This window comes from Oenanthe melanoleuca, chromosome 2 (assembly GCF_029582105.1).
Source record: "Oenanthe melanoleuca isolate GR-GAL-2019-014 chromosome 2, OMel1.0, whole genome shotgun sequence".
Lineage (NCBI taxonomy): Eukaryota > Metazoa > Chordata > Aves > Passeriformes > Muscicapidae > Oenanthe > Oenanthe melanoleuca.
In genome coordinates, this window is record NC_079335.1 from 122,250,564 (window position 1) to 122,264,169 (window position 13,606).

Consider the following 13,606-nt stretch of genomic DNA (forward strand, 5'->3'; position numbering starts at 1 on the left):
TTTTTAACTCTCTGCACTATCATTGCCTTTGCAAATTGAATCTAAGGAGCTGTAATGAATTATTAGGTCCATGATACTCATACAGACAAGGATTAAGAGCATATAAGAGCTGTTTAATTTCCAGTAAGAAGCCTCCAGTTCATCCCAAGTACTTGTAGAATTTGAAGTATGTTGCTGTTGTTTAGAAGCCATTATTGATGAATCTTCATTAGAGGTGATAAACATCTTCAGTTCTAATGTAGTTATCATTTCACACCAGTACTCTATTTTCATTCTCTTGAAACTCTCCTGTTTCCCAGCATTATTTTTCCCAAGTACATTTCAGATTGGACTGAAGGTAAAGTTGTCTCAGTAAATAGAATTAATAAAAATTACAAGATTTCCATCACTGCTTTGTACATAGCATTCCAATTGCATAAATTTCACATATTTTTCTTCTTAAATAGAAGCTAGAAGAATACAAAGACTGTAGTTATGTTTTCATATTAGTGAATTTTATAAAAAAAAATTTAGCTGCTTACTGATTGCTTTAAAAAATTTGCTGAGCAGGGACCTGTTCTTCAACAATCTCACATTTAGCCAGCAAGAATAATTGCCCTGTGGGGATGTGCTAATGATACACTCCAGCTAATGTTTCCAAAAATCACTACTTGTTTTCCTATTATGTATACATCAGTTCATCAATTATTCATTTCTTTGCATGCTTTCCTAAGGTTGGCAAATAAAATTCCTTCATTAATCAGGCATCCGGTCAACACAGTACTGATTATATCTGTCATCAGTATAATGCAAGGTAGCATGAATTTTTAATGGCTTGCTCACTGAAATAATGAGAACTAAGAGGTTTATTTATGAGTTTGTGCACAGTCTAGTCCCATTTTCAACTGCAGTTTTAATAAAATGGTTTCTTTGTGTCATGCCTCAGATCTTTCTTAAATGTTCTTTAGCTGATCATGCTAATTAGTGACATTAGTATAATTTTATTTTTCAGTTTTACACTATAGAATTCTACAGGTCTATTATCCTAACATGAAATAGCAAGAACAGACACATTAATCATGTTTCCATTTCCCTTTCTTGCAAAGAATTTTCATCAGTTGCATCTACATCTGTTTAGAGAAAATCTGCATGGGGATAAGCAATAAATTATCTTTTTAACACTAAACAATGTTTTCTAAAATCAAAGCTGAATTGAAAAAAAGATATGTAGATTTAGCATAAGACATACAATGCACAATATATTAAAATGTACAAAAATCTAGATATTGGGTAGAGCATTGCAAAGAGATTCATAATGAGGATGATATCATGGGAATGCTACAAGAAAATAAAACTGCTTTAGAACAAATAGGTCCTTATATTATCATTTTATTTTATTTTCTATGACACAGACATTCAGATAGCATTAAAATGGTATTTTTTCTACACTATGAGTCAAGTTTTAAAAGAGGAATGAAAGGAACTAAAAAGAAGGAAAATTAAGAAACTGTTCTGGGACATTTTTTAAAGATATATTCAGTGCAAAAAAGCTCTTCACATACAATGATCATTCATCTTATAAAACTGCTCTTTGCAGGGGACTGTTACTTGAGAGAGTGGTCAGAATGGAGCCTTTGCCAGCTAACCTGTGTTAACGGCGAGGATCTTGGTTTTGGTGGAATACAAGTCCGATCTAGAGCAGTGATCGTTCAGGACTTAGAGAATCAACATCTCTGTCCAGAACAGGCTTTGGAAACAAGACCATGCAATGGTAAGTGCCAAAATATATGTAAGGCTGATTCCTGTAAGAAAAAACACAGAACAACCATAATTTTGTTTTCTTTTTGTTCATGATATCAATATTAGGCAAACGTAAATTTGATAAACAGAAATGCAGTTAAATTGTTGTTTTCCATATATCAACTGTAAAGAGAAAAACTTTCAAGTGATAACTATCATATATTACCCCTCTAGAATTATTCTTTTTTTAATAATGACATTTCTTTTTATATGGGACAAAGAGTTTCCTTGTATGCTTAGTAACATTAACCAAAAAAAATCTCTGAGTTTTGATTCATAACCAGATTTAGACTTCTCTCTACCCTTTGAATGGTTAAATGTATGACAATGACTCAGCCATGCTTACCACTGGTAGTAGACAAATTGTCTAAGAAAAGTAGTTTCCCGTACTGACTCGCCCATTCAGAGGTCAGATCAAAGTAAGGGAATTTTATATTTATAATAGAGAGCTAAGGTGCAGAAGGACTTCACCATTCATCCCAGACCATATGAGATGGGCTCAGAAGACTGAGACATGAAGCCAGATGCAGCCCTGGCCACTTCACCAAGCACTGGAGCAGTGGCTGAAACTCAGTTTTACCAGGAAAGGAACCTGACCCCTAAATGAGTTTTGCACAACAGATGGGCCACAAACATTATGAGGTTATTGGAAACATTTCTTTGACCTATTAACTGCATTAGGCTTGCTCATAATCCTAGTTAGTGTCTAGGACACATCTGGTCTATTCTCTATGTCCAGTAAGTGCAGGAGATCCTGGGAGCTCCATGTGTGAGGTGAAGTGCTGGATGAAGGAAAAAGGGGCTTACTGAGCTATGCAACTCATTAATCATAATGAGTGTGGCCACAAAATGAGTATGGTCTGCTGATGAGTGTAGCTGCTGCTTGTGGTAGTCTAAAACCTTGTCATCAGACTTCTTGAAATGTGAATGTTCTCCGTGCAGATGGCCAGTGCTATGAGTACAAGTGGATGGCCAGCCCATGGAAGGGATCCTCTCGGACTGTGTGGTGCCAAAGGTCAGATGGTTTAAATGTCACAGGTAACTACTCTTTTTATATACACAAAAAAAAGCCTGGAAAAAAGGTGAATAATGTGTTTTCCCAAGAAACTGAAAAAGAAATTAAAAGATCTGCTAAAAACACTTCCTGGGGTATGAATCAAAATAATCACCTTTTTACATATTAAAGATGTGGTTTCTTTTCTAGAGTCGTCCAGCCATGTAATAGTAAAAGTAAATATAATTATTATCTTCTGTAGTGGACCTGAAATGTTTTACATTGTATATGTTTGGTTTTTTTTTACCATCGGCATCTTTACACTTCTAAATGTAGGGTTTCAAATTTCAGGCCTTACAACAAATAAAATTTTTATGTATTACAGGTCATTTCAGTGCCTATACAAAGTCAAAGTTGCAGAGCTTGATAATATCATCCATATATGATATATCTCACTTAAGTTTAAAAATATAAAAGATAAACAAATGTGTTAATATGAGATTTTTATCTTTTTATTTTTACTTCAATGCCATAAATCTGTATCATAATGGACTATTATGGAATGTGTTGACTTTTTGTGCAAGCCAAAGCACAAAAAAAACATGAATTAGGAATGACCGAGATCTTAGAAGAAAATCTACATATGAATCTATTTATGTGGATTTACATATTGGCAATGGGGATTCATTTAGGCTAAGAGTTATGCATTTATTTAAAGAATTTTTGTATCAGACCAAGTGATAGTAATTGAATCCCAGAGCCTGTAAACATATCCTCAATGCCAACTGCTGTCAGGTCAGTCACAACAGGGGAGCAGTTACTTATGTATTGCCACAACAATTCTTCTTGATGATGGAGTCCACCACTCCTGTCTGTTGTTACAATCGAAGTAAAATATTTGTATCATTTTTACACTGTGTTGAAATAATAGCTCAAAGTCTCTTGTAAATCTTACCTTGTGGTGTAGGACTATTAAAACACTTCTTGTTCACAAGAAATGCAACAGGGCATTATTTATGCATCTTGATTGATTCCTGCTTAGCTAAGATGTTTCTATGGTAAGTAAAACTCTAAGTAAGGATTCTTATTGAGACTAATATAGGATATTATCTATGAAAGGTCCTATAGGATTTGAAGTAAATAGCATCTTGGAGATTAGAGCTCTGAGATGTTAGAATATATTCATAAATCACCGTCAGTTGCATGAAAATAATAATTTCTTCTAATATGACTGAATACAGCCTTGTGATAAATTCTAGGAAAAACAAATGTATGACTGTGTATTATTGGCAGATTTTTCATAATGTGACCTCCAAGGCAGACAAACCTCAGACCTATATTGTATCACTTTTTTTTCAAAGATTGTTTGTATGTGGCTTTAAAGCTCTGGTAACTTTCTGATTTGAAAGGAAGACTAATGGAATATTCCAGAATATGCAATCACTGGTCTCCATGCAACACAAAACTATATTTTTCATATGTTTCTGTTAAATTAAAAACTACATGAATTTTATGATAGTTTTCACGTGCAGCTCTTAAATATAATACTCTATTATATTAATATCTAATGTAGATGGAATATTTCTACATTAAATATACAGTAGTGTACCAGATTTTAATTTGCATTTGTACATTTTCTGAAAGTGTTTTGTATAAATTATGGTATTTTTGAGCTTGTAGATGTGATAGACACACATACATAATTGGTTTAAATTGAGATTACCTATTTTGATTCAGAAGCAACCCGTATCTCTGATTACTGTCTTGTCAGCCTTATTCCTGCACACTTGGCTCTAACACAGTGTATTTTTATTCAGACATTATTAAATAATTATTGTGAGTTCTGTTGGTATTTTAAGGTCTTTTTCTATTTGCTTGCATAATATCATTGTGCTGAATAGCTCTTTTTTACTTGAAGGTGTTATTTCCCATGGGCGATGAGGCAACTCTTTCCTTCTGCTTCCTTGGATGACTGATATTTTATTACATAGATTCCCACAGGCATGTGATTTGTATGCTAGGATGTATGATTTTCTTTTCTGGGGGTGGGGAAAACTTATGGCAACCAGCAGGGTTTTCTTTGTTCTTCACCAGCCATTCTGTTAACACTTGGATCTACGTAACCACAATTAACTGCATCTGCTATGGTTGTGACCAACCTCAGCTATCAGGATTTCATCATCATATCACACCAGTATAAAAATGGTATTAATTTGGGAGATGCATGATAAGTTGCCCTGTAGCAGCATAAATTTTAAACAATGTGATGCATATCCCTCTTCTATAAGCTAAAAGGAAACACAGGTGAATTCCAATTGGTTCTAAATGTATTTTAAAGTCATTCTGGCTGAAATGATAGTGAAAGCCTGATCAGGTGTATTGGTCCATAACAATAACTGCACTATATATAAAGCTGTAGAAATGAAAACTAGTTCTGTATAGAAAGAGAAAAGACTGAAATCCGCAATATCATCAGTATTGTAACATTCAGTACATGCTTTACTGATAAATCTGCTTTGCTTTTGTAAAGTCTCAACTAACATGAAGCCTTGATTCATAAAGGCATATGTGAAAGTGACCCAGTAGCAGCAGAAAACAGGTATCCTTTCATAAACAGGATGAGTAACTTGTTTTCAGTTCAACAGGAAAAGATATAAATAAAAAAGATGCTTTTATTTAAATTGTGGACACAGTTTTAATGTGTAAGTCATAAGGAGGCCCCTAGAGAACCAAATCTGTTCCCTTGAATGCAACGAAGCATTTAAATTGTTTTTTTGGGCAATCCATCTATGGGAAAAAGGGGAAAACAAAAGGCTCCACTGCCAAATATTAGTTCCCTAAAATGCACATGAAATTAAATACATTTGCTGTATCCTTATTCTATGTTTAAGAAAATACTTGATTCCAATTATCCTTCACCTTGGAATAAAATAAGGAGCCTTACATTCAAATTTGCTACAAGATTGTCATCCATGATATCCTGCAGGAAGTAATTTCATCAGTGGTGAGGTATTGCAGTGTGAAAATATGATTTTCTGTCCTACAGGGGGCTGTTTAGTGATGCGCCAACCAGACGCTGACAGGTCATGTAACCCACCGTGCAGCCAGCCCCACGCTTACTGCAGTGAGGTATGTGCTACTGCATTGGAGCTTAGGACACCCCCACGAGGCCTTCCCACACATCTCTTCATTACTGAGATCATTTTAAAAAAAAAAAAATCATTTTCAGAGATTTTGATAGTCACAAATTTGTTAAAAGCCACCTAGCAGAATTTTCTACCTTTCAATTAAATGTTAAATAATCTTTGTTGATGTGGTATGAATTTGCATAAAAATATATGAAGAGGTACCCTCTAGGCTAGCACTCATCGAAACAATCTTCCAGTCATCCATGTTGTTATGCTTTATAGCTCACAGAAAATCTTATTTTTCTGCTGCACCTTGTGAAACACTTGTTCCCTACAGACTAGAACATGCAGTTGTGAAGATGGATACACTGAAGTTATGTCCTCTGATGGCACACTCGAGCAGTGCACTCTCATCCCAGTGGTGGTGATCCCCACCATGGAGGACAAAAAGGCAGATGTGAAAACCAGTCGAGCTGTGAACCCTACCCAGCCTTCCAGTAACCAGTCAGGACGAGGAAGGACCTGGTTTCTGCAGCCTTTTGGGCCAGGTGAAGTCATGCAATGAGCAGCTCTTAGTGCTGAGTACTGCTGCAGGGTCTGGCATTTATATTTTTGTGTACCTAGGAGGACCAGAGAAACCCTTGATTGTTCATTTAAGAAGGCAGGCATGTACCCTTACTGAAAACAAAGGAAGAGACGTAAGAAAGCACCTAGCTCCTCTCACTAATCCATCAATATATTTAGTGAAATCTTATATTGCAGATTTCCCTTTAGCCATTCTGTTAAGATTCACAGAAACTATTTGAAATGTGACTGTAGAAGGAAGTTTGCTGCAAAGGTGCAGGCCAGTATATCAAATTATGGTGTCTTAACCAATAATTCTGTTGACAGATAAATTAAAAGATAGCACTGAAGACTTAAAATTTGCAGCCGTAGCATAAATTGTAGGAAAATGTATAGGTGTGCTAATGCTTTTCTGACATATCCATATTTAAACTAATTCGTGTTAGTCAAATGCTAACCATATTATTGATATTTAGCATAGGCCTGCTCTAAGTCTCTATGAGCAGTATTTGCTCTTATGATGGACCATGTTCTTTAGAGCTGAGCAAAGACTTACATGCAAGAGTAATGTCATAAAAAGTACTTCATAAAATCCATAATTTAATCAGATGTCAGTAAACATTTTCTAGTGCAACTAAATATTTGGATAAAAACACTTTAATTATTAAACAAAATACTTTCACATAAAGAGATATATTGCTTTTTCCAAAATATTATCAATATCCTAAGTGTCTCTTAAGTCACATAGGGCTAAATATATTAATACACTTGTGTATTAGGGCGCCATTTATTTCTAAAGGTTTTTTGATGGTTTTAATTGCAGAACTGAAAGCACTATCTTTACATACAAAATCCATTAGATGTTTCAAGTTGAAATTTATAAAAATTTCTAATTTCTAAATAATAATTTCTAAAACATTTCTAATAAGAAGATTAAATAATGTTTGGGTTAGAAACAAGAAATACTTATGTTAGATCCCCTTAGTGCTACTAGTATTTACTATTATTTGTACTTTGATATTAGATTTGATACCTGCAATAAAATGGTCTTTACTCCAAATACTTTAATCAACAATAAAAAATAGAAAATTAAGCTTCTCTGGTCCTCTTTTAAAAAATAGCATCTTACCAAATATGTTATCATTTACTCATTTTAGCTAACCCCTCCTGAAAATGGCAGAGGGTGTGTTGCATCATGCAGAGTGATAACAATAAGTAAATATCAGTCAGTCACTTTCAATAATTTAGGAATATGGACACTTATGTGAGCTCAGGGAGGGTTTTGGAGGAAAGTGCATTTGAGAAACTTCATAAAAAGTCACCAATGTAATTCGAGTTGGGAAGAAGGCATAGCTCAGTTCAGATAATCTCAAACATACCCAATAGACCTAATATTTTATGCAGTGAAGTTATGAGTATGTGTGAGAGAAAGTGTACATTTTCCAATTCTGATGAGATTTAGTCTTGATTGTTTTATTTCAGGATTGGATATCTATTTGAAAGGTTTGGGTTTACTCCAGCACAATTATTCTTTTTCTCACAGTTTCTAAGTTTAGATCTAAAATAGTTCTTTCATTTTCTTCCACAAATTACATTGCAGTTTCAGTAAGGAAGGCATTAAAACTTTCCTCTTCAGTTGTCTGGGCTGAGGTATTGCCACAAAAAGATGAATCTTGCATATTTAGAAATAATCTGTCCAGAGGGAATCCAGAAAGCCTGAGTTAGATGTCAGTAGTTGCATAATAGGAATGACCTTATTAGCAGAGTTCCTTGCTTTGACAAAATCAAATAAATCTGTATACAAATATTGCCAGCCTTTTTTTCAAGGAGATGTTACTATTTTAAAAGAAGCCAACCTGAAAAAAAACTAAACCTCTTGCACTGACCAATGAAAATAAGCCAAGGAGAGTGGAAACTAACTTATTTAGCAGTACTAAAGTCTGAATTCTTCTCTTTGGTATTATTATATCATAGGATATGTCAGGTCAAATCTACTGTTCCATTAATTTCTAACGGATCAGTTATTTCAGTTATGTCAGTTATTATCAGTTATAATGTTTCATTAGGTTGATTAAGGTAATGAAGGTGAAATGTTTTGATATTGATTAGTCTTGAACAACTTGTCCACATGACAGCAAGATATTGCATTGCTACAGCCCAGAAAGCCTGAGCTTAGCTGCACAGCAATGGAGAGCACTACTGTGTAACCAAGCTATCTTAGTCTAACTTCTGTTAATATTATTGTGGAAATAGAAACTGCATTGATGATGTCTTTTGGTTGTGCAGAGCTAATGAGAAGCACTAAGTGTTTGGTCAGAAAAAGTTTAGCTTCATTTGCTTCCATGCACAACTTCATGAAATAAAACTTGGACAGCTTGAAAATGAAATAATTCAGTTTTATAAGGATTTTGATATTTTTGTAGTTGTCAAGGAGATGCAACAAGGCTTCCCCTGAAATGTTTGCAAAAAGCTATTTAGAAATTTGAAAAGTAGTGAGTCAAAAAGCATGCGCTCACCTTTAGTTGTGACAGGATCATCTGGGGGCAGAGCAAAACCCCACAGACAAAGCCACATCATTTTCCTTGTAGACATGGGTGCATCTGAGGCAAGGAGAGTGGTGTGTATGCCTAAACCTCCAGGGATATCATGTCCAAAATACAAACTGCACAGGCTGCACATATATACAGTCTTTATTAACAACAGAAAGTTGTTTTATTTATGGGCATGGGTTGTCTTTTTTTGTGTATTTTTATTCTGTGAGGAGAAGTTATTTACAACAATAGAACTTGCATTTGGTAGGGAAAGAAATTTTAAAATTTTTCTACTTTACGCTGCAGGAAAAGTTGTGTATGTGCAGGGATGGATGACTCACAGCATGCTAAAGACATTTGAAAACATACAAGTAAATAGGCACAACAATAAAATTCATACAAGTAAATAGAAATAACAATAAAAATAACAGGCAGATTGCTTTACCAGAACTAGACTAGAAAGTGATGCTAAATGAGTCCCAGGATGATGCACTGCCCTGTGACCACACTGAGGGATTGCTCCCTACCAGAGAGCCCCAGAGCACAGACAAGTTATTGCTGTTATTTAACAATATTTACTCTGATTAATCTGTAATTGCTAGTGAAGACATTTATGTTGGAGAATTAAAGTATTTCTATGCTATATCAGAACTAATAATTCAACAAGACTAACTCAAACACTACTGACTAACATTCATTCCTTTTAGATGGGAGGCTGAAGACCTGGGTTTATGGTGTAGCTGCTGGTGCATTTGTTTTACTCATCTTTATTGTTTCTATGATCTATCTAGCCTGGTGAGTTCTTTAATTATTTATAAGAAAACAGTCCCCTCACAGACTGTAATGAAAATGTTTACATCTTCTGCTCTAAACTGCAGGCACTTCTGTGAACTGCAGTGTTTAATTTGCCATGTCCTTTTGTCCACACTCAGGTTAGCAGATTCTGGTTGTACTCTAAATGATGGATCACCATATGCTCTTCTGAGGGTATAAGAACTTACAAATATGGGGTATCTTAGTGTACAGTTCATTTTTATTTCAATTGTTATATACGGTGTCCAGAATAATTTTATTGTGTCTGTATCAAAAAAATTCTGAGAGAGAAATAGCAAGAAGGAAATTGAATAACTAGGCAAATCAGATTTTTTATTTGACAAGATAGAGAGATACAGAAACAGAAAAAATCTGAAAACATTCTCATCTTTTTAATACATTAAATAATTTTTTTTTAACAAATCACCTTTGAGAATGTGCTCCCTAAAGTTTGCTCAGTCCTGTTTGGAATTTCTGATCCAGATGATAGTACAGCTGAAAGGTGAGGGCAGTGTGGTCATATACATCAAACTCTTGGCTGTACTGCATTAGTAGGGGTCTGGGGGGCTTAAGGCATTAGTATGGGCTTGCCATTCAGTAAACTTTGCCCAAAACCTCACTTCTGTCTAAGTAATAAAAAAATTCCTTTGGGTTTTTTTGTTTGGTTTTGGTTTGTTTTTGGGGTTGTTTGGGGTTTTTTTGTGTGATTTTTGTTGCTGCTGTTGTTGTTGGGGTTTGATTGTTTGGGTATTGTGGGGGTTGGTTTTTTGTGGTTGGTTGGTTGGTTTTTGGAAGTGGTGGGGTTTGAGGAAAAAGAAATCCATTAGCATTCAACAACACTGCAGATTATTTGGACTGGACGCTGTGGCTACTGCAAGTCATTGTAATAAAAAATTTCGTATCAAAGATTCAGATTTGAGCAGCCTAAGTGACACAGCTGAAATAACATTTTGTGTAAGACTGAGGATGCACAGGCCTGATTTAAAGAAATGGGTAATTTGCACTATAAAAGAAGACAAGTACTGAAGCATGGATAAACATTCATTTTCCTTTGTCCTGGTAATTTTTTTAAACCATACCAGATGCGTTGGGAATACTGCTGGATTAAAATCTAATTCAAGGCTAGACCTGGAACATTATGGCAAACAACAATACCTCTGCTATTAATGACTGGTTTGATTATAACATCTAGAATTAATTGTAGTCATTCCAGTGAGTATAATGAGATAAAACCAACCAAAAGACGGACCTTTCCTGCAGAAACCCTTGATGTGTCAAGAGGGATTTAATATTTGAGTCACACAATTTAAAATAATGTGATTGCAGCTTTGATACATGACCAAATATTCCATGGCAGGCTCTGAATTCTTCTGAAAACTTAGTGATGTTGCAAGAGTGCCTGCCAAGGATTTCAAGTCACATCAGCACCATAACACCTTGTTTCTGAACAACTGAGATTTGAATTAGATATTGCTTTGGGTTGATAAAGAGTTAATTAGTGATCCCAGTGAAGGTTTTAGGCTTATAGCTTTCATAAACAAACAATTGAATGCATTATCAACATGCTCATCTTTCATTTAAGACTGAAGTACATTTTTGTATGTTATTAGTTTTTTGTTCTATTTACAAATATTTATTGTTTCAGCAAAAAGCCAAAGAAGCCCCAGAGAAGGCAGAACAACCGACTGAAACCTTTAACTTTGGCTTATGATGGAGACGCAGACATGTAAAATACAACTTCTCATGGTGACAAATGGAGTCTAAACTAAGGAATGAAATCAGAAGGTGTCCAAAGCCACAGGGATTTTCTATGGAGTGGATTAAGCATTTTGAATTTTTCTGTTTTGTAACTGCACCATAGATAAAGAAGGATGCATTTCATAATGCCTACCGATATTCAAGGTATTATGGCTTTACATTAGACCATCAGCACCGAGAAATCAGGCAGAATCACACTAATAGACACTGCAGTTGGAGATCTGTGGTGTTTTCTCAGTCTTGGAACTGAGCACCACTTCTGCCTCCAGAATACTGTAGTTGACATACTATTAACACTTGGAAGCCCCTGCATCATTAACCAAGTATAATCTGTACGCATGACGAGTTTGTACCAAGCTAAGACTCTTTATATTCAAACAGAACATATATACTCAGTTGAACCATATGTATTATTCTATCAGATTATATACTTGATGAAGAGCATTTTCGTGCTTAGTACAATATTAACTTTTAACTGGGATTAACCCACTGAGCAAGTTCAACAGTTTGCCAGTTTGATGATAACTTGTGTTAACCTGCATTTCAGAGGGCAATGACTCACTTGAAAAATTCTGTCCTGTTACCACACCAAATTATAAGGGCCTCATGCGTACATCCAGAAAGGAGGCATTCTCAGATTCACTATTTTCTAGTGGTTGGTGTCTGGAAAAAAATACCTGCTGTAAATGTTACAATACCTTTCTACTTTCTCTAACTCAAACTGTTGCCTGCATCTTTTTTGCTACGTGTAAGGCAAATTTTTGCACTATATTAGTGCAGCATGATATGCACTTAACTAGTATTGCCATAGAAACTGCCTCTTTTCAGAAAGGATAATGATGTATCTTGTGCAAGGAGTGTCAAGTAGACAGGTCTTGAATCCTGAAGAGAGTAGTGTTCAGTTTGGACTGTGACGGGATGGAATCAGCTACGACGTTTGCTGTACACGCGCCGTTCCTCATCACAGCAGCCCTTGGTACTCTACACCATGGCAGTAATACAAGTGTCTAGTTTCTTGCCCCATCTACCTATACTGGTATAGATTGTCCTGCTGGTTTCTAATTGTACTTTGAAGGCTGTTTACGACTAGATTTTTTATATTTGTTAACTTTGTTAGAAAAACAAGAAAAGAAAAAGAAAAGTGGTTGCCCTGTAATCCTGAGTGACATACTTCTTGTCTAAAAAGGTGTTCTGATTGTTCAACTAAAATAAACTGGTTTTACTTTTCTTTCCCTCTGTTAATAAGAGATTTTTCACTGCTACTGGCAGTGCAATACTCAGAGACATTTTGTCTTTTTAACTATGATAATTCAGTAGACTCTTTTAATTATTCAGTTAAACACCTGAGTGTACTGGCAAGTAAACAATAAGATCAATAGTTCTGCCATTTTAGCACTCATGACTTTTTAAAAAACCCTGGCAGTATGAAAACTCATTGTTAACCTCTTCCATGCTTATGGCTTTTCAGTGTTAGGCTTCCAACATGAAGCTCATTGACTTGCCACTCATGTGACATGGCTGTTATGGATGTGATCCATGACCTGAGAAGGGTTATTCTCCTCAAATGGCTTCTGTGTGCAGCCAGAACATACAAGTGACTGTGCCACTACTAAGCAATACAAAGCTTTATCAGGCAACCTCTCAAAAATAATTGTTAAACAAATTTCAATATTAGGTTCTCAGGTCTTTTATATAACCTAAACCACTTCTGCCTACTCCTCACTCTATTTACTCAAGAAGCACCAGGTTTTGCACACTGAATGAAACTAGCTTTGCAAACTTTGGCCCAGATCCACTGAAATCAATGACAAGACTCTCATGGGCATCAATGGGTAATATCAGTTCTTTAAAATACACATCTTTGTTCTATGTAAAATAATTCTTGAAACCAATGAGCATTTTGTGGATATTCAAGAGAGATTATGGTCCTGCTTTAACTTAGCTGCCATATTACCAATGTGGTGTTACTGCATCAAGAAAATTACCTTCATCCCACTGTTATAGGTATTCCCCAAATGGGAATGGTGAGCAGAGGAACA

General features: G+C 35.3%; 1 protein-coding gene across 1 annotated transcript in view; it reads left to right on the plus strand.

Annotated features, from left to right (window-relative positions):
* Nucleotides 1-12,795, plus strand: part of THSD7A (thrombospondin type 1 domain containing 7A) — a 254,711-nt gene extending 241,916 nt beyond the window's left edge. The window contains exons 25-30 of the mRNA XM_056484539.1: nt 1,577-1,750; nt 2,722-2,817; nt 5,820-5,902; nt 6,239-6,449; nt 9,704-9,791; nt 11,455-12,795. Of these exons, the coding sequence (XP_056340514.1) occupies nt 1,577-1,750; nt 2,722-2,817; nt 5,820-5,902; nt 6,239-6,449; nt 9,704-9,791; nt 11,455-11,539 (737 nt within the window). The 3' untranslated portion in view covers nt 11,540-12,795. The remainder of the gene's footprint in view (nt 1-1,576; nt 1,751-2,721; nt 2,818-5,819; nt 5,903-6,238; nt 6,450-9,703; nt 9,792-11,454) is intronic.
* The last annotated feature ends 811 nt before the right edge of the window (nt 12,796-13,606 follow it).